The 24,489-nt window shown below is 46.1% G+C and overlaps 1 protein-coding gene across 6 annotated transcripts in view; it reads left to right on the top strand.

Moving 5' to 3' along the window:
- Positions 1–24,452, top strand: part of DCAF12 (DDB1 and CUL4 associated factor 12) — a 63,399-nt gene extending 38,947 nt beyond the window's left edge. Inside the window, exons 6-10 of one of the 6 annotated variants that reach the window (XR_012516629.1) lie at positions 909–974; positions 3,732–3,894; positions 9,281–9,459; positions 10,483–10,997; positions 13,277–24,452. Coding sequence is in view for 5 of the 6 variants with exons in the window: in XM_003944939.4 (XP_003944988.1) it covers positions 909–974; positions 3,732–3,894; positions 9,281–9,459; positions 10,483–10,641 (567 nt within the window). In the remaining variant the exon portion in view is untranslated. Of the gene's footprint in view, positions 1–908; positions 975–3,731; positions 3,895–9,280; positions 9,460–10,482; positions 12,602–13,276 lie in introns of those variants that run through there. The other 5 variants (XM_074394982.1, XM_074394981.1, XM_010332943.3 and 2 more) reach the window with 5 other exon arrangements.
- The last annotated feature ends 37 nt before the right edge of the window (positions 24,453–24,489 follow it).

Genomic DNA, 24,489 nt, shown 5'->3' with positions numbered 1-24,489 from the left:
AGTGGCTCACACCTGTAATCCCAGCACTTTGGGAGGCTGAGGCAGGCAGATCATGAAGTCAGGAGTTTGAGACCAGCCTGGCCAAAATGGTGAAACCCCTTCTCTGCTAAAAATACAAAAAAATTAGCCAAGCGTGGTGGCACGCGCCTGTAGTCCCAGCTACTTGGGAGGCTGAGGCAGGAGAATTGCTTGAACGTGGGAGGTGGAGATTACAGTGAGCCAAGACTGTGCCACTGCACTCCAGCCTGGGCAACAGACGGAGCAAGACTCCATCTCGGGGAGAAAAAAACACAGAGTATATACCCGGAGCCAGAGAAAGGCTTCTCCAAAATCTGAATCAGGCTACAGTTTGGAGGGTAGTTCTCTCAGCCTCCTATCCTGTCTGTATTTATGAACTGGGGGTAGATTTATCTCTCCTAGGTTAGACTCTTCACTTACAGAAATTCTTATACTAGGCCGGGCGTGGTGGCTAACACCTATAATCTCAGCACTTTGTGAGGCCAAGGCAGGCAGATCACCTGAGGTCGGGAGTTCAAGACCAGCCTGGCCAACATGGTGAAACCCTGTCTTAAAAAAAAGAGAGAGAGAAAAATTCTCACACTAGATTATGAAACTATCCTTCATATGTGTGCCCTGCTTTAATTCTCCAACAGGATGTTGAGGGAATGATGACATAGTGAGGAGTTTTTGAACCATGAGTGCCTGTGTTATTACGGGCAGCCTTAATTTAATATGTTGTCCAGCTGCATTTTATACGGTAAAGTAATAGTCTAATAATTACTGGCATCTCTGCTGGAATCATCATAACCTAGGAGTAAAAGACCCTGACCTTAGGATCTGTGCCTGCTTACTATTGTACATTAGTTGCTACAGATGAGAATATAACCTAGTTTTCATTGCTCTTGTAGGAACTGGGAGCAGTGTCTCTGGATGGCTACTTTCATCTCTGGAAGGCTGAAAATACACTGTCTAAGGTGTGATGAACATGATTTGGTTGTTTTACCTAATAATTTACCTTACTGTTAAAATTCTATAATTCTCCCAGAGCTTTTTCATTCTTGTTTATTTCATCTATCTATTTATTTATTTTTGAGACAGAGTCTCACTCTGACACCCAGGCTGGAGTGCAATGGTGCAATCTTGGCTCACTGCAACCTCTGCTTCCTGGGTTGAAGCGATTCTTATGCCTCAGCCACCTGAGTAGCTGGGATTAGAGGTGTCTGCCAACATGCCCAGCTATTCTTTTGTATTTTTAGTAGACACAGGGTTTCACCATGTTGACCAGGTTGGTATGTTTATTTTATTTATATTGAGACAATAAATATAGGGTCTCACTCTGTCACCCAATCTGGAGTGCAGTCATGACTCATGGATCAGTATGCCCTTGAACTCCTGGGCATAAGCAGTTCTCTTGCCTCAGCCTCCCAAGTAGCTGAGACCATAGGCATGTGTCACCACACCCATCTGGGCATTTTTGTTTTGTTTAATTTTTTGTAGGGACAGAGTCTTTGTTATGTTGCTGAGGTTGGTTTTGAACTCCTGACCTCAAGTGATCCTCCCACCTTGGTCTCACAAAGTGTTGGGAGTTAAAGCATGAGCCATTGAACCTGGTCTCAATTATTGTTTAAAGACCAGTTCTTGGTTGTGCATGGTTGTTCACGCCTGTAATCCCAGCACTTTGGGAGACTGAGGCAGTCAGATCAGCTGAGATCAGGAGTTTAAGACCAGCCTGGTCAACATGGTGAGTCTGTGTCTCTCTACTAAAAATACAAAAGTTAGGCCGGGCACGATGGCTTATGCCTGTAATCCCAGCACTTTGGGAGGCCAAGGTGGTTGGATCACAAGGTCAGGAATTCAAGACTAGACTGGCCAACATGGTAAAACCCCATCTCTACTAAAAATTAAAAAATTAGCTGGGCATGGTGGCTCGTGCCTGTAATCCCAGTTACTTGGGAGGCTGAGGTAGGAGAATTACTTGAACCAGGACCTGAGAGGCAGAGGTGGCAGTGAGCTGAGATCGGGCCACTGCACTCCAGCCTGGGCTACAGAGCAAGACTCCATCTCAAAAAAACAAAAAAACAAAAAAAAAATTATCTCGGCATGGTGGTGCATGCCTATAATCCCAGCTACTAGGGAGGCTGAGACAGGAGAATCACTTGAACCTGGGAGACGGAGGTTGTAGTCAGCTGAGATCATGCCACTGCACTCCAGCCTGGGCAGCAGAGTAAGACCCTGTCTTTAAAAAAAAAAAAAAAAAAGATGTATATGAAACAAATGAATTTTGTGGTTAGACTTGGGTGCCATCCCCAAGATAGCTTAATACATATATGCAGATATTTAAAAATCTGGAGAAATCCAAAATTCAAAACATTTGTAGTCACAAGCATTTATAAGGGAGACTCAACAAGCAGCTTTTACATAGAGTTAAACTTACGTGTGAATCATTTATCTTTTTTTTTTTTTGAGATAGAGCATCACTCTGTCACCTAAGCTGGAGTGCAGCGGCCCAATCTTGGCTCGCTACAACCTCCACCTCCCAGGTTTAAGCGATTCTTCTGCCTCAGTCTCCTGAGTAGCTGGGATTACAGGTGTGTACCACCACACCAGGCTAATTTTTTGTATTTTTAGTAGAGATGGGGTCTCACCATGTTGGCCAGACTGGTCTCGAACTCCTGACCTCAGGTGATCCACCCGCCTTGGCCTCCCAAAGCGGTGGGATTACAGGCATGAGCCACTGAGTCCAGCTTTTTGTCATCTTCTTATCCTAGAGGCCTTTGCAAGAGGAAGCAGGGTTCCAGGAATTAGTGATTCCTTCATATTGATCAATAGCCTTTGAGCTTCACTGACCCTGGGTGGTGTCTTATGAGTAGTATGCACCCACTGAAGGTTTGCTAACCGACAAAGACCCAGGGTTAAGGCTGATGTGGGTTATCTGGGATTAAGCTAGGCCATGAGTGTGCTTTCTGTAGTGTACAATTCCCAATCAGGTGGGAGGGTGGGCTGCAGGTAGCCAGAGATCAGCCTCTTTATATGAAAAGGACTGAGGAGGCCGGGCTTGGTGGCTCAAGCCTGTAATCCCAGCACTTTGGGAGGCCGAGGCGGGTGGATCACGAGGTCGAGAGATCGAGACCATCCTGGTCAACATGGTGAAACCCCGTCTCTACTAAAAATACAAAAAATTAGCTGGGCATGGTGGCGCGTGCCTGTAATCTCAGCTACTCAGGAGGCTGAGGCAGGAGAATTGCCTGAACCCAGGAGGCGGAGGTTGCGGTGAGCCGAGATCGCGCCATTGCACTCCAGCCTGGGTAACAAGAGCGAAACTCCGTCCCAAAAAAAAAAAAAAAAAAAAAGAAAAGAAAAGCACTGAGGAGAGTGGTGGCAGCAGACACAACAAGTGGGACCATGGCTTTAGTGCCCTTGAACAATTCCCAGAAATAACCTGAATAGTTGAAACAGCCTACCAAGAAAGGCCTTGGCTTTTCTAGCTACTTCTGATTTATTACAGATTTGCCTTTTCCCCAGGCTGTCTCCTTCAGTATCTAGGTCTTGTTGTTTACTACAGTCACCTCCTCTTTCTCCTGTATACCTAGGGGTGGAACAGAGTGGTATTTCCATAATCAAGACTTGACTTTATGTAGCTTATGTATGAGGGAAGCCCACTGAGGTGGGAGTCGTATCCCTGCCATACACTCTCAGCTGATGCCATGGGTACATCTCTCCTTTATTTTCAGCTCCTCTCCACCAAACTGCCATACTGCCGTGAGAATGTGTGTCTGGCCTATGGTAGTGAATGGTCAGTGTATGCAGTGGGCTCCCAAGCTCATGTCTCCTTCTTGGATCCACGGCAGCCATTATACAACGTCAAGTCTGTCTGCTCCAGGGAGCGAGGCAGTGGTAAGAGTCCCTGTGTGCACCACAGGCCTACAGCTGCAATTGCATATGGGTTTTTACTTTCAGTTTCTTTGTTGGTTTCCAAACAGGTGTAGTGCTTTGTATGGAACACATGGAAGTGTGTTCAAAAAGGGGAGTGACACAGGCCAGGTGGGGTGGCTTACGCCTGTAATCCCAGCATTTTGGGAGGCTGAGGAGGGTGGATCACAAGGTCAGGAGTTCAAGACCAGCCTGGCCAATATGATAAAACCCCGCCTCTACTAAAAATACAAAAAATTAGCTGGGCGTGGTACCTGTAATCCCAGCTACTCAGGAGGCTGAGGCAGAAGAATCACTTGAACCTAGGAGGCAGAGGTTGCACTAAGCCAAGATCATGCCATTGCATTCCAGCCTGGGTGACAGTGCAAGACTCCGACTCAAAAAAAAAAGGGGAGGTGGTGACCCAAAAGGCACTAGAGTTTAAAACATGACAGAAAAATGTGTGGCCACAGAAGCCTTTGTTGGAAGCTACCATTCGGGATATTAGTTAGTGGTTTCCATGTTCATTTAGAGCCCTACTTTCTATCCTATGGTAAGTTTTTGCTGTGGCCCTGCCTGAACTAAAATTTCATTTATGTTAAGGTGTGACATGGTGGGATAAGGAGAAGTTTACAAAAGGGCATGAGGAAACTTTAGGGTGATGAGTATGCTCACTATGTAGATTGTGGTGATGATGTTATGGATTTATAAACATATGTCAAAACCTCAAATTGTATACTTTGTGTGCAGTATACAATAAGGTTGTATAGGTTTGTATGACAAACCTCAATAAGGCTGAAGAAAATACTGAGTTTAGTTCTGACCTCTGGGTAAATTAGGCTTCCATCTCAAATCTTTTATAGCATGTTATTTGTAAGAGCACCCTCATTCTTTATTGGAGGGGAGAAAAAACACTTAATATAGTATACTTTGAAGGTTTCAAAATACTTTTTTCTGACATCCCATTTCATCATACCAAGACCCCTGTGGGAAGCAGATAAGAAAAGATAGTTTTACACATAAGACCTGGAGCAGCTGGCTGGGTGCAGTGGATCATGCCTGTAATCCCAGCACTTTGGGAGGCCAAGGTGGGTGAATCACAAGGTCAAAAGTTCGAGACAAGCCTGGCCAGTATGGTAAAACCCCATCTCTACTAAAAATACAAAAATTAGCTGGATGTAGTGGTGGGCAGCTGTAGTCCTAGCTTGTTGGGAGGCTAACGCAGGAAAATCACTTGAATCTGGGAGGCACTGGTTGCAGGAAGCTGAGATCATGCCACTGCACTCCAGCCTGGGCGACAGAGCGAGATTCCATCTAAAAAAATAAATAAAAGACCTAGAACAGCTAAATAATTTGCCCAGCATCACATAGCTTGATGGGGGAACAGTGAGGGACCAGAATCCAGATCATCCAACTTAACAAATTATATTTTCTTTATCTCAGTTTATCCCATTTCTCATGCAAAAATATGACTGTGTTATCCTGAGTGTCCTAAAAGGCACAGTATGGATTACAGTTCCACCCTCTTTTTCAAATAGTATTTATTTCTGTGCAGATACTGCAAAGCAGCTTTTGTTTTGGGTTTCTTTTTTTGTTTGTTTTTTGGAGATAAGGACCTCATTCTATTGCCCAGGTTGGAGGACAGTGGCAATCTCAGCTCACTGTAGCTTCCACCTGCCAGGCTAAAGCAGTCCCCCCGACTTCAGCCTCCCAAGTAGCTGGGACTATAGCGTGTGCCACTTTGCTCTGCTAATTTTTGTATTTTTTTTTTTTTTGAGATGGAGTTTCGCTCTTGTTACCCAGGCTGGAGTGCAATGGCTCAATCTCGGCTCACCGCAACCTCCGCCTCCTGGGTTCAGGCAATTCTCCTGCCTCAGCCTCCTGAGTAGCTGGGATTACAGGCACGCGCCACCATGCCCAGCTAATGTTTTGTATATTTTTTTTTTTTTTGAGACAGCGTTTCGCTCTTGTTACCCAGGCTGGAGTGCAATGGCACGATCTCGGCTCACCGCAACCTCCGCCTCCTGGGTTCAGGCAATTCTCCTGCCTCAGCCTCCTGAGTAGCTGGGATTACAGGCATGCACCACCATGCCTAGCTAATTTTTTGTATTTTTAGTAGAGACGGGGTTTCACCATGTTGACCAGGATGGTCTCGATCTCTTGACCTCGTGATCCACCCGCCTCGGCCTCCCAAAGTGCTGGGATTACAGGCTTGAGCCACCGCGCCCGGCCTAATGTTTTGTATTTTTTTTTTTTTTGAGACGGAGTTTCGCCCTTGTTACCCAGGCTGGAGTGCAATGGCGCGATCTCGGCTCACCGCAACCTCCGCCTCCTGGGGTCAGGCAATTCTCCTGCCTCAGCCTCCTGAGTAGCTGGGATTACAGGCTTGAGCCACCGCGCCCGGCCCTGTTTTGTATTTTTAGTAGAGACGGGGTTTCACCATGTTGACCAGGATGGTCTCGATCTCTTGACCTCGTGATCCACCCGCCTCGTCCTCCCAAAGTGCTGGGATTACAGGCTTGAGCCACCACGCCCAGCCAATTTTTGTATTTTTGTAGAGACAGGTTCTCGTCATGTTGCCCAGACTGGTCTCAAACTCCTGAGCTACCCACCTAAGCCTCCCAGAGTGTGCTGGGATTACAGTTGTGAACTACTGTGCTCAGCAATTTCTTTCTTGTTTTTTTTTTAAATGAGTCTTGCTCTGTCACCTAAGGTGGAGTGGAGTGTCGTGATATCAGCTCAGTGTAACCTCTGCCTCCCGGGTTCAAATGATTCTCCTGCCTTAGTCTCCCAAGTAGCTGGGACTACAGGTGTGTGCCACCATGCCAGGCTAATTTTTGTATTTTTGGTAGAGATGGAGTTTCACCCTGTTTGTTAGGGTGGTCTTGAACGTCTGACCTCAAGTGATCCACTCAACTTGGCCTCCCAAAGTGCTGGGATTACAGGTGTGAGCCACCACACCCAGCCTGTTTCTTCTTCTTCTTCTTTTTCCTTTTTTTTTTTTTTTTTGAGACGGAGTTTCACTCTTGTTACCCAGGCTGGAGTGCAATGGCACGATCTCGGCTCACTGCAACCTCCGCCTCCTGGGTTCAGGCAGTTCTCCTGCCTCAGCCTCCTGAGTAACTGGGATTACAGGCATGCGCCACCATGCCCAGCTAATTTTTTGTATTTTTAGTAGAGACGGGGTTTCACCATGTTGACCAGGATGGTCTCGATCTCTTGACCTCGTGATCCACCTGCCTTGGCCTCCCAAAGTGCTGGGATTACAGGCATGAGCCACCGTGCCCGGCCCTGTTTCTTCTTAATTATAGTTAAAATGCTCATTATTTTAGAACAAAGAATAATGTATAATGAGAGTAGTAGAGAGGCCGGGCATTGTGGATCTTGCCTGTAATGCCAGCACTTTGTGAGGCTGAGGCGGGTGGATCACAAAGTCAGGAGATTGAGACCATCATGGCCAACATGGTGAAACCCCCATCTCTACTAAAAATATAAAAATTAGCTGAGTGTGGTGGCGCAAGCCTGTAATCCCAGCTGCTTGGGTGGCTGAGGCAGGAGAATTGATTGAACCCGGGAGGCAGAGTTTGCAGTGAGCCAAGATCATGCCACTACATTCCATCCTGGTGACAGAGCGAGAGTCCGTCTCAAAAAAATAAAATTAAATTAAATTTTTAAAAAAATGAGAGTAGTAGAGAAAGGAATAAATAGGGTGGGGCGTAGTGGCTGACGCCCATAATCCCAGCACTTTGGGAGGCCAAGGCAGACAGATCACCTTAGGTCAGGAAGTTTGAGACCAGCCTGATCAACATGGTGAAACCCCGTCTCTACTAGAAGCTTTTTTAAAAAATTAGCTGGGGGTGGTAGCAGGTGCCTGTAGTCCCAGATACTCAGGAGGCTGAGGCAGGAGAATCACTCAAATTTGGGAGGCAGAGGTTGCAGTGAGCCAAGATCGTGCCCATTGCACTCCAGCTTGGGCAATAGAAGGGGGCTGTCTCAAAAAAAAAAAAAAAAGGGAGGAAATAGGTTTAGCTGGAATAATGTGAGTAATGAAAAGTTTTAAGAGATTTTGGGTACTATTTAATGGCAGTAACTTTCACTCCTAATAAGGAAACACTGGTTCCACAAATATTATCCACTTATGTGCCAAGAGACATCTTCATATCCCAAGCACTTCCTTGATCCCCAAGTACAGCAGATATGTTTTCCTTGTGACCTAAAGTAATTATATGACTTGTCTTAAACTTCTTTGGGTATTTAAGTTTGGGCTTTTTGCCACTCTCAAAACACCTAATACCAGATTAAGACGTCTTGCATTTTGGCCGGGCGTGGTAGCTCATATCTGTAATCCCAGCACTTTGGGAGGCCAAAGTGTGTGGATCACTTGAGGTCAGGAGTTCAAGACTAGCGTGATCAACATAGTGAAACCCTGTCTCTATTTGAAAATGCAAGAACTAGCCAGGCGCAGTGGCTCACGCCTGTAATCCCAGCACTTTCGCAGGCTGAGGTGGGCAGATCACCTGAGGTTGGGAGTTTGAGACCAGCCTGACCAACATGGAGAAACCCCATCTCTACTAAAAATACAAAAATTAGCAGGGTGTGGTGGTTCATTCCCGTAATCCCAGCTACTTGGAAGGCTGAGGCAGAAGAATTGCTTCAACCTGGGAGACAGAGGTTGTGGTGAGCCGAGATCACGCCACTGCATTCCAGCCTGGGCAACGAGAGGGAAACTCTGTCTCGAAAAGAAAAGAAGACACAAGAATTAGCTGGGTCTGGTGACGGTGCCTATAGTCCCAGCTACTTGGGAGGCTGAGCCAGGAGAATTGCTTGAACCCAGAAGGCAGAGGTTGCAGTGAGCCAAGATCATGCCATTGCACTCTAGCCTGGATGACAGTGTGACATCACAAAAAATAAAAGACTTCTTGCATTGCCACAGTAGTGGTTTTAGGTCAAATACAGGGAATCCTTACTGACATAATGATGTATAAATATGCAGATTACCCTGAGTTGCAGTGTAGGTTGGAAATATATGATATGGAGAAGAGCTTAGAGTTAGAAGATGACTCCAGAGTGAGTTGAGAGGAAGGAAGTTCTGAGCACTTACGGTCTTCAGCCAAAAGCATCTTGAGCATCATCAGGAATCTGACACTTTTCCAAGGCTTTTTAGATGGTTTCTGTTAGTTTGTGGATAGGTAGGATGGCATCAGAATTCTCTTTGCTTTTCCATGAGCTTACTTGCCGTTGGAAAATCACTGTCTGATACTTAGTTGGGGGGCTGGGCAGTGGGAACTGAGTGTTGGAAAAAGTCAGGCTAGCAGACAGTCAAGCACATATTCTCTCCCGCCTCACTCCCTTTTACTTTTCTCTCTTTTAGGGATCCGGTCAGTGAGTTTCTATGAGCATATCATCACTGTGGGAACAGGGCAGGGCTCCCTGCTGTTCTATGACATCCGAGCTCAGAGATTTCTGGAAGAGAGGCTCTCGGCTTGTTATGGGTCCAAACCCAGACTAGCAGGGGAGAATCTGAAACTAACCACTGGCAAAGGCTGGCTGGTGAGTAGGCCCCTGCCTGAGATGACTGCTACACAGTAACAGAAAAATTATCTTCCTCTACCCCTCAATCCCCACTGACATACCATCTGCTCATACTTTTTCACTAGTAAGAGGCACTCCTTGGAACAGGAAAAGTCTTCCCCCTAATTTTGCTTTTGTGTGTGCACTTGCCAGTGGGAAAACTGGGGCCCAGCAAAACACACTGGTTGACCTAGGATTCTCTCCCTAAGGCATAATAGAGCAAGAAGGATAAGGAACCTCCCATCAGAGCTGCCAGTGATTTTTTTTTTTTTTTTTTTTTTTAAGATGGGGTTTCACCATGATGGCCAAGCTGGTCTTGAACTCCTGACCTCAGGTGATCCACCCACCTTGGCCCCCCAAAGTGCTAGGATTACAGGCATTAGCCACCTCGCCCAGCTGATTTTTTTTTTTTTTTTTGAGATAGGGTCGCTTTGTTGCCCAGGCTGGTGTGCAGTGGTGTGATCATAGCTTAATGTATGTAGCCATGAACTCCTGGGCTCAAGCAATCCTTTTGCATCAGCCTCCCAAGTAGCTGGGACCACAGGCATGTGCACTATGCCCAGCTAATTAATTTTTTTTAGTAGAGATGGGGCCTCGACACGTTTCCCAGGCTAGTCTCAAACTCCTGGGCTCAAGTGATTCTCTCACTTTGGCCTCCTAAAGTTCTGGGATTACAGCCATGAACCACTGCACCCCACCTCGTATTTGTTTGGTTCTTCTTCCTGTGACTAGTGGGTAGAGGGAAAACAGAAGTTTGGTTCCAGCTCTCCTGAAAAGACCTGAGCCTTGTCTAGCAATTCTTCAGCTGCTCTGTTCTTCTCTAATGTTTAATTGGAAAAATGAGGCCCCAATTCCCATGAAAACCAACAGCCAATCTCCTGACATGAGGCTGTACCTACAGAATCCTGTTCCCTTAAGACCAGAAAGCATTCCAGTCCCTTTCTTCCCCTTTTCCTGCCCCATGGCTAGAGGTGCTAATGTAGTCTCTTTTTTTTCCCATAGAATCATGATGAAACCTGGAGGAATTACTTTTCAGACATTGATTTCTTTCCCAATGCTGTTTACACCCACTGCTATGACTCGTCTGGAACGAAACTCTTTGTGGCAGGAGGTCCCCTCCCTTCAGGGCTCCATGGAAACTATGCTGGGCTCTGGAGTTAGTGACAACTTAACTCCCCAAAGTAGAGATTTATACTAACTTCCATCCTCAGTTTCCTTGTTTCTTTTGAAATTTTTTCCCCTAATTGTGTGAGGCTCTCGTGTTTTAGTGGGAACACCAAAGTTTGCCTATGGTTTAGGCACTTAATAGGAAGAAGCTCTGTACAGAAATCTGAAGGTTTTGTTTTTTGTTTTCCCTTTTGGTAATCAAAATCTTACTGTCTTTTATGCTTACTCTCTTTTCAACCAAATATTGTTGCTAATCCTTATTTTTCTTTAAGTGACACATATTCTCCCTTCTCTGGCTTCTTTAGGCTGAAATGACATAGTCATTCTCACCCTTACTTCACTCTTGAGAGGTAGGGCTCCTTTATAATTATATGGTTGCTGTCAGACTTTCTGTGAAAGTTTGGGAGCTGTGTGTGTGTGTGTGTGTGTGTGTGTGTGTGTGTGTGTGATCTTGAGTGTCTGTAGGTACTGTGTGTCACTGAAATTATCTGGAGTGAGGATTACTTGTAATTAAAATATTTATAAAAGAAACAACTTTATTCACAGAGCCCAGCTTTGGGACTAGTCTGTATCTTGTTTTTTAAAGTCTAACAACACTGATACTAGGAAGTAAAAATGGAAAGGAAAAGAAATTACCACGGGGCAAACCTTTTGAGTTAGATTGCAGGCTTCCTGGGGCCTCTCATGCCAGAACTGCAAAGTGATCCAGCCCTACCTGTCTTCCCAGCTGTGTGTTACCCGTGTGGGAAGTTTGTGTCACTTCCACTTCCCACCCTCCCATCTGCCTAGCCAGTAGCCAGTCTCCTAAAACATCAAACTCACCATCCAGGTGCAGCTCTAGAGGCTGCAAAAGGTTTCATGGGACTGAGTAGAGAGGATCGCGATCCTTGCCTCCCTCTCCTTCCCCTCAAGACCTGATCTGGTGTTTTAGGGGCCTGGAGCTGGGAGTCTCAATCTGCTAAGATTCACATCCATAGTCCCCTTGGCTTTGAAGAGAACCCTCTCTGCTATTCTTCCAATCTCCTCAATGGGTTTTTCTATTATTTTCTAAATTGGGTTAAGTCTAAGAGGGTGGGGGTGAGCAGGGGTTTTATCTGTGTGTAGTGAGTGCTTCTTGTGTGGAATATTCATTTTCTCACTGCAGCGGGATTTGGGGTTGAAGCCACCCCTCCTACTCAGTTGGCACAGCCCTGAAATGGTGGCAGGCTGGCCTGCAGTCAGCATTATCGTGCATGTAACAGCATCGATGTGATTAGTAATTTGTCTGTTCCTCCCTTGAACTGTCTGTTTAGTCTGAGGTTTTTAAACTTGCAGGCAACTGACCATGCTGTCCACTTGTTCCCTGCTTTTTATGCATCATGTCGAAGATAACAGCTGTTCCTACCCACGAATTCCTCTAAGCACATATTCTGCTTTTCTGTCAACATCCCATTGTGGGGAAAGGAAAAGTCGTATTTATTCCTGCACCCCAGTTTTTTAACTTGCTCTCCCAGTTGTTCCCCTCTTCTCTGGGTGTAAATAGGGAAATTGGAAAAAAAAAGAATATGCTCCTCTTAATGGTGAGGGGCTGCTGGAGAGGGAGACAGCAAGTCCACTGTCACTTGTTAACACAGCACATACCATGGGTTCTGGAATTCTCATCTTTGAACCTAGAGAAATAGGTGCTATAAACGGAATTAAACAAAATGCTGGATACTATAGATCTTTTAATTGTCTTAATTTTTTTTCTATTATTAAACTACAGGCTGTAGATTTCTTAGTTCTCACAGAACTTCTATCATTTTAAACTGACTTGTATATTTAAAAAAAAAATCTTAAGTAGGATGTTTTGTACTATTGCCAGACCCTTTTATGTGATGGGCAATGCGTTTGATCGTTTGAGATTTTCTGTTTTTAAAAATGTAGCACTTGACTTTTTGCCAAGGAAAAAAATAAAAATTATTCCATTGCAAAATGTTGTGAGTGAGTATTGTATAGCCAAGAGCCTTCAAAAAAGGCCCCACATGACTGGTTGGAAGGTTGGCTTGAGTTGTTGGGATTGCTTGTGGCAGCAGGGGAACACAAGTGTTCCGTCCAGGTTACAGGCAGTTCAAGTACAGACACAGATACTAAGACCTGCTTGCTCCCGGTCCCCAGCTCTAACCTAAGATCAGTTGCTCTGAGGTCCAGTTGAGGTTGGATATCCCCGGGGGAAGTAGCGTGACCTTACTTCTCTTTCATAAGTAGGGGTTGGTAAGCCAGGTACAGTGGCTCAGGCCTGTAATCCCAGCACTTTAGGAGGCCAAGGCAGGTAGATCACGAGGTCAGGAGTTCAAGACCAGCCTGGCCACCATGGTGAAACCCCATCTCTATTAAAAATTAGCCGTCTGTGGCAGTGGGTGCCTGTAATCGCAGCTACTCTGGAGGCTGAGGCAGGAGATTTGCTTGAACCTGGGAGGTGGAAGTTGCAGTGAGCCAAGATCGTGCCACTGCACTCCAGCCTGGGTGACAGAGTAAGACTCTGTCTCAGAAAAAGTAAGGGTTGGTAATAGGCCCTGTCTGCTTGGATGGTGCCCTGAGAATGACTGTGAAAGTGGCTGCATAGTACTCTGGGAATAGGATATTATTTATTTATTTGTTTTTTTTGTAGTTGGATCCATAGACCTTCACTGCCCTTTGTAAGGAGAAGACACAGTGACCACAGTGAGTGATGCTCTTCCTAGAGCCTTTTTGGAGCTATAGCTGAGAGAAACTGCTAAATCATACCACCCTTCCTCACACAGTCATCTCTGGGAAACCCACCAGGGTTGGGCCAGAGTGAGATTCCATGTAAAAAAAAATATATTGTCGAATCATTTTGGGGAAATGCAGATTAGAACAAAGGCAACTTCATTCCTTTACTCTCAGGTTTTTTTATGCTTAAAATTTGGAAAGGAGAGCTTTTATTTCTCAAAGGGTTGCACCCTGCAGGGTGGCCATTCTGACAGGCTGGGAAGTACAGCCTCTGGCCAGAAGCCAGAAACACACTCTGAGGGAGGGGCAAAGAGCACAGGAATTTATGCTGAACAAAGTGACTGAATATACGTATTTAATAAGCTATAAGAGGAGTCCTGAATATTTACAAAAGAAGAAATGTACATATGCACAACTGAACTCTCAGGTTTTTGATATTTTACTATGGGACTTGTTCCATGAACATACTCAAAGGAAGGTGACTTAGGAGATGTGGGATTGACATGGCCTAGGCCTCTGGCCTCCTGGAATCCTGGCCCTGCTCCCATTTTCCAGCCAGACTTTCCAGCAAAGTGTGTATCACAGAAAGGCTTTGTGGACTTTATGGGGTCCCTTTTTTGCCAGCAGTCCCTACTCCCTTCTATGAAAGAACTTCTTGTTCTCTCTCAGGCCACATGCCACATGCCCTATTCCAAATGGTCTGCTGGTTCCTCCTCATCCTTTGGGTCCTTTTACAGAAGGCTTTGGAACTGAACTGAATTCTTAGTCGTTCCTGACTTGTTTATGTTCCAAGGCCCTGGTCCCCTGCCAACTCTAATTGATTATTGATCTCTGGCCCTGTGTCCCTAATAAAGCTAAAGACTGTTCCCAGTCCAGGCCACTCTGATCCAGCTGTCACCCAGACCATTCCTAGTGCAGGTACCCAGAAATAGCAAGTTGGGATGTCTCTACTTGTGTCAGCATCAGGGATCAATCTTGGAGGAGTCAGCTTATGATCCAAGTGTTTTCATTCTGCTTTTCAGTTGGCTGGTGTCTAAAACAACAATGAGGGGCGGGAGTGGTGGAGAAGGAATCATTCAATGTTATTTGGTTCATGCTAGTTCATTCACATCTTTCTTCATGCTAGTGTGCTGAGAAAGGTTTGGGAAGATAGAAACATAGGCTGCTAATTCTGGAACCAGTGATGAAGACAATAAAAGGCAAAGATTTCTTAGCTTGGTTCTGCCTTTAGCTCCTCCAAAGAATAATCCAATGAAAGAAATGTGACACATAGGAATACAACCACTGGAGAGAAAGGTGTAAACTGAACTCAAGATGGAGTTGTGAGCTCTTTTATGGTTTCAGCTCTCCAAGACAATGTGTGGACTATCCTCTTTCAGATTATCCCTGGGTTGGGCCTCACATCTGAACACTCCACTTGACTAGTGTATAATTGCTGAAGTCAGGATTTTTAAGGGATAATAATACTCATCATCAGGGCTCAGGCTGGGCGTGGTGGCTCATGTCTGTAATCCCAACAATTTGGGAGGCCAAGGCAGGCAGATCATTTGAGGTCAGGAGTTCAAGACAGATTGACCTACACAGTGAAACCCCCATCTCTACTAAAATACAAAAATTAGCCCAGGATGATAGAGGGGCATCTGTAATCCCAGCTACTCAGGAGGCTGAGGCAGGAGAATCACTTGAACCCAGGAGGCGGAGGTTGTAGTGAGCCGAGATTGAGCCTGGGTGACAGAGCAAGACTCCCTCTCAAAAAAAAAAAAAAAAAAAAAAAGGCCGGGCGCGGTGGCTCAAGCCTGTAGTCCCAGCACTTTGGGAGGCCGAGGCGGCTGGATCATGAGGTCAAGAGATCGAGACCATCCTGGTCAACATGGTGAAACCCTGTCTCTACTAAAAATACAAAAAATCAGCTGGGCATGGTGGCGCGTGCCTGTCATCCCAGCTACTCAGGAGGCTGAGGCAGGAGAATTGCCTGAACCCAGGAGGCGGAGGTTGCGGTGAGCCAAGATCGCGCCATTGCACTCCAGCCTGGGTAACAAGAGCGAAACTCCGTCTCAAAAACAAAACAAACCAAACAAACAAACAAAACCAGTGCCGATAGTCACATGTTTACTGTGCTTCTTGTTAAGCTGTATTTAGAGCTGTAATTAACATCCCTAGTGTTATGGACAGGAATGAAACAGATGATCAACTCATATCTTAAAGAAAATAAACCAGGGCTGGGTGTGGTGGCTCACACCTGTAATGCAAGCACTTTGGGAGGCTGAAGCGGACAGATCATGCGGTCAGGAGTTTGAGAGCAGCCTGGCCAATATGGTGAAACCCTGTCTCTACTAAAAAAAATACAAAAATTACGAAAAATACAAAATTAGCCAGGAGTGGTGGTGTGCGCCTGTAGTCCCAGCTACTCAGGAGGCTGAGGCAGGAGAATTGCTTGAACCCGGGAGGCAGAGGTTGCAGTGAACCAAGATCATGCCAGTGCACTCTAGCCTGGGCAACAGAGACGCCATCTCAAAAAAAAAAGAGAAAGAAACTGGGCTGAGTGTAGTGGCTTATACCTGTAATCTCAACACTTTGAGTGGCTGAGGTGGAGGTTTGGTTGAAGTCAGAAATTTGAGACCAAGCCGGGCGCGGTGGCTCACGCCTGTAATCCCAGCACTTTGGGAGGCCGAGGCGGGTGGATCACGAGGTCAAGAGATCGAGACCATCCTGGTCAACATGGTGAAACCCCGTCTCTACTAAAAATACAAAAAATCAGCTGGGCATAGTGGCACGTGCCTGTAATCCCAGCTACTCAGGAGGCTGAGGCAGGAGAATTGCCTGAACCCAGGAGGCGGAGGTTGCGGTGAGCCGAGATCGCGCCATTGCACTCCAGCCTGGGTAACAAGAGCGAAACTCCGTCTCATTAAAAAAAAAAAAAAAAAAAAAAAGAAATTTGAGACCAATCTGGCCAACATAGTGAGACCCCATCTCTACAAATAAATAATTAGCTGTGAATGGTCATGCCCACCTGTAGTCCCAGCTACATGGGAGGCAGAGATGGGAAGATCACCTGAGCCTAGGAGTAAGGCTGCAGTGTACCAGCATTGTGCCGCTGCACTCCAGCGTGGGCAACAAAGTGGAACCCTGTCTCAAAAAAGAAAAGAAACTGGCCAGGTTCAGTGGCTCATGCCTGTCATCCCAACACTTTGGGAGGCCAAGGCAGAAAGATTGCATGACACTAGGAGTTCAAGATCAGCCTGGGCAATACAGCAAGACCCAGTCTCTACACAAAATTTAAAAATTAGCCAAGCATAATGGTGCATGCTGTAATCCCAACTACTTGGAAGGCAGAGACAGGAGGAGTGTTTGAGCCCAGGAGTATGAGGATGCTGTGAACTATGATTGTGTCACTGCACTCCAATCTGGGTGACAGAGCAAAACCCTGTCTCAAAAAATAATAATAGGCCAAGTGCGGCAGGTTACACCTGTAATCCCAGCACTTTGGGAGGCTGAGGTAGGTTGGTCACCTGAGGTCAGGAGTTTGAGACCAGCCTAGCCAACATGGCGAAACCCCACCTCTACTAAAAATACAAAAATTAACCAGGTGTGGTGCTGTGCACCTGTAATTCCAGCTACTCGAGAGGCTGAGTCAGGAGAATCGCTTGAACCTGGGAGGTGGAGGTTGCAGTGAGCCGAGATCCAGCCATTGCACTCCAGCCTGGGTGACAGAGTGAGACTGTCTCAAAAAAAAAAAGAAAACCAAATTTTTTTTTTGGTGACGGAGTCACTCTGTGCAATCACGTGATCTCAGCTCACTGCAACCTCTGCCTCCCAGGTTCAAGTGATTCTCCTGCCTCAGCCTCCTGAGTAGATGGGACTACAGGTGCATGCCACCACACCCCACTAATTTTTGTATTTTTAGTAGAGATGCAGTTGCACTATGTTGGCCAGGCTGGTCTCAAACTCCTGACTTCATGATCCACCCACCTCAGGCTCCCAAGTAGCTGGGGCTACAGGTGTGAGCCACCACGCCCTGCCAGAATTTTTTTTTTTTTTTTTTTTTTTTTTTTTTTTTTTTTTTGAGACAGAGTTTTGCTCTTGTTACCCAGGCTGGAGTGCAATGGCGCAATCTTGGCTCACTGCAACCTCCGCCTCCTGGGTTCAAGCAATTCTGCCTCAGCCTCCTGAGTAGCTGGGACTACAGGCATGCACTACCATGCCCAGCTAAATTTTTTTGTATTTTTAGTAGAGACGGGATTTCACCTTGTTGACCAGGATGGTCTCGATCTCTTGACCTCGTGATCCACCCGCCTTGGCCTCCCAAAGTGTTGGGATTACAGGGGTAAGCCACTGCGCCTGGCCCCCAGAAATTTTTTTATAATAAAAAATGTTTTTTTCTTTTCTCCTCAGAAATACAATAAAAAATTTTAAATGTACATACATAGTCCACCTTTGCAAGAATGAGGTAGCTGGGCATGGTGGCTCATGCCTGTAATTCCAACACTTAGGAAAGCCAAGGTGCTAGGATCTCTTGGCTCAGGAGTTCAAGACCAGTCTGGGCAACACAGCAAGTTCCCATCTCTTCAAAATTTAAAACTTATCCAGGCATGGCCAAGTGCAGTGGCTCATGCCTATAATCCTAGCACTTTGGGAGGCTGAGGCGGGCGGATCACCTGAGGTCAGGAGTTCGAGACCAACCTGGCCGACATGGCAAAATCCTGTCTCTACTAAAAATACAAAAATCAGCTGGGCGTGGTGGTGCACAACTGTATAGTCCCAGCTACTTAGGAGGTTGAGGCCGGAGAATTGCTTGAGCCTGGAAGGCAGAGGTTGCAATGAGCTGAGATCGTGCCACTGCATTCCAGCCTGAGTGACAGAGTGAGACTCCGCCTCAAAAAAAAAATAAATAAAAAAGCCAGGCATGATGGTGCACACCTGTGTTCCCTGCTATTCAGGAAGCTGAAATGGGAGGATCACTTGAGCCTGTAAGGTAAAGGGTACAGTGAGCTAAGATTGCACCATTGCACTCCAGCTGGGGTGACAGAGCAAGACTCTGTCTTAAAAAATAAAAATAGCCGGGCGCGGTGGCTCATGCCTGTAATCCCAGCACTTTGGGAGGCTGAGGCGGGTGGATCACGAGGTTAAGAGATCGAGACCATCCTGGTCAACATGGTGAAACCCAGTCTCTCCTAAAAATACAAAAAATTAGCTGGGCATGGTTGCGCGTGCCTGTAATCCCAGCTACTCAGGAGGCTGAGGCAGGAGAATTACCTGAACCCAGGAGGCGGAGGTTGCAGTGAGCCGAGATCGCGCCTTGCACTCCAGCCTGGGTAACAAGAGCGAAACTCCGTTGCAAAAAATAAAAATAAAATAAAATAAATAAAAATAAAAATAAATAAAAACATAAGCATGTCCTTTCGACATTTTGGGCTGGATGATTTAAAAAAAAGAAAGAATGAGGTAAATCTATATGTACTAACATAGAATGATTGTTAAGATATATTGTTAAATGACAAAATAGTAACAAACCAGCTTACCAAGTTCCCCTGTCAAAATCTTTCAAGGTGTAGTTCAGGTTCCAACTCTTCTAGAAAGTTCGTGGTCACACCTCTCCTTAGGGAGCCCTTCCTGCTGGGGGCTTTCCAAGCACAGGCAGGTTCAAGAGCCCCAGTCTTATGGGAGATTTGGGGTCAATGAATCCATCATACATCCAGTAGGGGGAGCCAGAGCTTAGTTCCTGGCCTCTGGAGATCCCTCTCCTGCATAAACAAACTCCACTTGGAGTGTGAGAAAGCAAAGACATGCACAAAACACGTCTTTTGGCCGGGCATGGTGGCTCACACCTGTAATCCTAGCACTTTGGGAGGCCAAGGTGGGTGGATCACCTGAGGTTAGGAGTTCAAGACCAGCCTGGACAACATGGTGAAACCCCATCTTTAAAACAAACAAACAAAAAAACACATCTTTTAAGGGGATCATGGGGAGAGGAAGGCAGCGGTGTAGTGTGTGAGTCTTTGAAGGAGTTTTTTGTTTTTCTTTTGAGACGGTCTTGCTGTGTTGCCCAGGCTGGAGTGCAGTGGTCCCATCTCGGCTTATGGCAGCTTCAACCTACTGGGCTCAAGCAATCTTCCCATCTCAGCCTCCTGAGACTACAGGCATGCACTACCATGCATGGCTAATTTTCTTTTCTTTTCTTTTTTTTTCTTTTGGTAGAGAGAGAGTTTGCCGTATTACTCAAGCTGGTCTCAAACTTAAAGGAGTTTTGGGGGGTTTATTTTACTTTAATGAGGTTTTCAGAGTAGCAATCAAGCTTCTCTCTGCATTTATCTGCAGATTTGATTTACAAAGATGTAGGTATACAACTTCCCAAAAGCCTGTGTTTTGTTGTTTAAAGCCAAATAAGGCTGGACGTGGTGGCTCACGCCTTTAATCCCAGCACTTTGGAAGGCTGAGGTGGGCAGATCATTTGAGGTCAGGAGTTCAAGACCAGCTTGGCCAACATGGTGAAACCCCATCTCTACTAAAAATACAAAAAAAATAAAAAAAAAAATAAAAAAAAAAATAAGCCAGGCATGATGGCGAGCGCCCGTAGTCCCAGCTGCTTGGGAGACTGAGGCATGAGAATTGCTTAAACCCAGGAGGCAGAGGTTGTATTGAGCTGAGATCATGCCACTGCCCTCCAGCCTGGGTGACAGAGTGAAACTCTGTCTCAAAAAAAAAAAAAGACAAATACAAATAGATCTTATTGTGGAAGGAATGGAATGTTGCCACTGGATCACTAAATTCAATAAATCGAGGTGGGGCACGGTGGTTCATACCTAACCTCAGCGCTTTTGAGAGACAGAGGTAGGAGGATTGCTTGAGGCCAGAAGCTCAAGACCAGCCTGGGCAACATAGCAAGACTCCACCTCTTTTTTTTTTTTTTTTTTTTTTGAGACGGAGTTTCGCTCTTGTTGCCCAGGCTGGAGTGCAATGGCGCGATCTTGGCTCAACACAACCTCCACCTCCTGGGTTCAGGCAGTTCTCCTGCCTCAGCCTCCTGAGTAGCTGGGATTACAGGCACACACCACCATGCCCAGCTAATTTTTTGTATTTTTAGTGGAGACGGGGTTTCACCATGTTGACCAGGATGGTCTCGATCTCTTGACCTCGTGATCCACCTGCCTTGGCCTCCCAAAGTGCTGGGATTACAGGCTTGAGCCACCGCGCCCGGCCAACCCCTCCTCTTAAAAAAAAAAAAAAAAAAATTAAATCACTATAAGTGGCACATACCTGTAGTCCCAGCTACCTGGAAGGCTGAGGTGGGAGGATTGCTTGTGTGCAAGGAGTTTGAAGCTGTAGTTCGCTATGACTGCACCACTGTAATTCAGCCTGGGTGACAGAGACAGACCCCATCTGAAATAAATAAACAGAGCATTGGTTGGAGGAGTTAGGTAGGAGGCAGCTTAAGAGAAAGAGCACTGGATCTGAAGTTGATGCTCCCAGTTAAATCCTGTTTCTAATCATTAACCAGCTTTTGACTGTAGGCAGGTAACTAAATCTCTTGGCTGACTGATTTCTGCAACATGAACTGTTATGGTGTTTACAGAGCACAGCTATAAAGCATTCTTAGGGCTCCCTGAATCATCGGCCAAGCTTTCACAGTCCAGGATTGATGGCAGAACTCCCTCACTTAAAGTCAGGTCAAATAATTGTGACTCTGAAGCACCAGAAATGGGGAGGTAACTTTTATACCCAGCTCCAAGCCCTCAAGCCTCCAGCCAGGCCTTTATCCAGTCCTGCACCATTAGCTTCTATACTTCTCCTGGTTGTAGCCTACCCTATATAACAACAGTGAGGCAAGATGCCCAGCCATGTTGCCCACATGAGGAATAAGCCATATGTGGCTTTTCCCCAGGACTCAGGGCACCTGAGCAACCTGGAGGAAGAAGCTGAAATCTGGGCTCTCAGATGTCGCTGGGAGGCAGCTTCTCAGAGAACACTGGGAGCTCTGCTAGGAACTGAGCTGGCACAATTGGATGGAGGCCCCAAGAAACAGGCTTTGGTGCTCATCAGAGAAGTCCTTTTAGGTAGAAGTGGCCACTATGCTGACCAAGGAAGAGGTGACTTGAGTGTTAGCCTTGCCCCACAGGCACCGTCTCAGCTCCTAAAAGTCCAGTTTGGCTCTACCTGTATTTGGAGAAAGATGTTGACTTGTGTTTTCCTCGAGATCTCTCCCCTCCCCAGGTCTCTTTATTACCATCTGTAGCCAGCTGTGGCTACAGCTGAGGACAGGAATTTTCTGCAGGGGCTATTCAGCAGCGCATGTCAGGGCCTGCAGGAACTGGTTTAACTTGCTTCTGAGCGTCTTGACTCCACCTCAGACTCCTTTGGCTTTGGGATAGGGAGGTAATTCTAGAGGTAGGGAGAGCAGGAGACAGGATACAGCCAAAGGGATCTGTCAGAAAATGGAGGTCCCTGGAGAGGTGACTTTCCTCTACAGGAGGAGATGGCCTCCCAGGCTTCCACTAAACTATCTGCTCACAGGTCCCAAAACTCCAGCTTCTCTTCCTTTTTTTTTTTTTTTCTTTTTTTTTTTTTTGAGACGGAGTTTCGCTCTTGTTACCCAGGCTGGAGTGCAATGGCGCGATCTCGGCTCACCGCAACCTCCGCCTCCCGGGTTCAGGCAATTCTCCTGCCTCAGCCTCTTGAGTAGCTGGGATTACAGGCATGTGCCACCATGCCCAGCTAATTTTTTGTATTTTTAGTAGAGACGGGGTTTCACCATGTTGACCAGGACGGTCTCGATCTCTTGACCTTGTGATCCACCCGCCTCGGCCTCCCAAAGTGCTGGGATTACAGGCTTGAGCCACCGTGCCCGGCCCTTCTCTTCCTTTTTTAAAAAATTTTTTTGAGGCAGACTCTCACTCCGCTGCCCAGGCTGGAGTGCAGCAGTGAGTGCGATGTCGCCATTTCACTCCAGCATGGGCTAGAAAGCTAGACTCTGTCTCAAAATAAAATAAAATAGGCTGGGCATGGTGGCTTACGCCTGTAATCCCAGCACTTTGGGAGATTGAGGTGAGCGGATTGTCTGAGCTCAGGAGTTCAAGACCAAACTAGACAACACGGTGAAACCCTGTCTCTACTAAAATACAAATAATTAGCCAGGCATGGGGCATGCACCTATAGTCCCAGCTACTTGGGAGGCTGAAGCGGGAGAATTGCTTGAACCCAGGAGGTGGAGGTTGCAGTGAGCCGATATTGCACCACTGCACACCAGCCTGGGCGACAGAGCAAGACTGTCTCCAAAAAAATAAAATAATAAGGCTGGCATGGTGGCTCATGCCTGTAATCCCAGCACTTTGGGAGGCCAAGGTGGGTTGATCACCTGAGGTCAGGGGTTCAAAACCACCCTGACCAACAAGGTGAAACCCCATCTCTTTTTTAAAAAAAAAAAGAAAATAATAAAATAATAAATAAAGTAATGATGGACATCTTTCCATGTACCCCTCCAGATCTACTCTCTGCCCTGCTCAGTACTCCTGGTCTCTATCCGTAGGCCTTCTTGTTCTCTGCCTTCTGGTTAAATTCTCCCAATGGAGATTAGGAGGAAAGAGGATTGAAACAAGAGGTTATTTATTCCCCACTGACACCCCACCTTCTTAAAAGTGGGGTCACTGTAGACCCCTGTCAGGTGGCCCTTCTCATTTGTTCCCTGCTCCCTTCCTGTTGTCCCTTCAAGCCCAATAGTGATCAGGTTTCCACAATATCACTGGCCCTGGGGCACTGTAACATCTCTGGTTGTCTTTATTAAACTCTCCTCAATTATCCATCTGTTCCTTGCTGGAGACCTGATAAATAAGGACATGTATCTTACTACAGATTGCCATTTAACATGGCTCTGTCATTTGTCTGTAGGATCTTGGTAAGTTACCTAACCTTCCTGAGCCTCGGATTCTCATATGTAAAATATTGCAGGAAAAGGAGGCATGCTCTGAAGTCGTTTTTCCCTCTTAGAATCTTTGGTTCTGAGGTGATAAAAGGTGATGATTCTAGCTCCTACGGAATTTAACCAGGAGGACTGGACTTGAATGGAAACATAGGTAAGATTATTCCACTGGGTATTTGGGCTGGGGGGAAGGTGCATGCTCAAAATACCCCAGAGTGAAGAGTAGGGAAAAAGGCAAGAAATACCACCATCTGTACTGCATGTGTATTTATTTTAAACATGAACCTTTCTAAGAAATTCTCCAGAGTTGTGGTGGGAATCAGCTTTTATTTTATCTTCAGCTCTGTTTGTATTTGCCTTCTCTTCTTAGGAAAAAAAAGTCAGAAAAATCTTTCTTCTGGTGTTTTTTCTCAGTCTCTTTCTATTAGTAGTGCCTCTAGGTCTCTCTCTGTATTTCAGTTTCTTTCTTCCTGTTTTTGTTTCTCTCCATGAAAACAAAGACAAGAAAAGAAAAAGGCTTTTCCCCCTAGGAGTCTCCCAGTGGGGAAGAATCAGAAAGTTCCTAGACCAGGCACCTGGCAGGTTTACAAATGAAGCAGCCAGAACTTACCAGCACCTGGGCCTGCCAGTTAGAGGAAAAGAAAGAGTCCCAGATGCTGGAAAGTTTTGGCCCCAGAGAAGTTTTCCCAGACTGAGTAAGGCAAAGGCTGACAATTACTTTTTTAACTTTTTTTTGCACCCAAGCTGGAGTGCAGTGGTGTGATCTCAGCTCACTGCAACCTCTGCCTCCTGGGTTCAAGCGATTCTCCTGTCTCAGCCTCCCGAGTAGCTGGGATTACAGGCATGGGCCACCACGCCCAGCAAATTTTTGTATTTTTCGTAGAGACAGAGTTTCTCCATGTTGGTCAGACTGGTCTGAAACTCCTGAACCTCAGGTGATCTGCCTGCCTTGGCATCCCAAAGTGCTGGGATTACAGGCATGAGCCATCGCCTGGCCTGACAATTACTTTTAAATTTACTTTTTTTTTTATTTTTGAGACAGTGTCATTTGCAGTGGCACGATCTCAGCTTACTGCAACCTCCGACTTCTGAGTTCAAGTGATTCTCCTACCTCAGCCTTCTGAATAGCTGGGATTACAGACATGTGCCACTATACCTGGCTAATTTTTTTTTTTTTTTTTTAGTAAAGATAGGGTTTCACCATGTTGGCCAGGCTCATC

This window comes from Saimiri boliviensis, chromosome 2, assembly GCF_048565385.1.
Source record: "Saimiri boliviensis isolate mSaiBol1 chromosome 2, mSaiBol1.pri, whole genome shotgun sequence".
NCBI classification, from domain to species: Eukaryota; Metazoa; Chordata; class Mammalia; order Primates; family Cebidae; genus Saimiri; species Saimiri boliviensis.
Note: the sequence above shows the minus strand (reverse complement) of the source record. Positions and strands in the feature narration are given on the sequence as shown.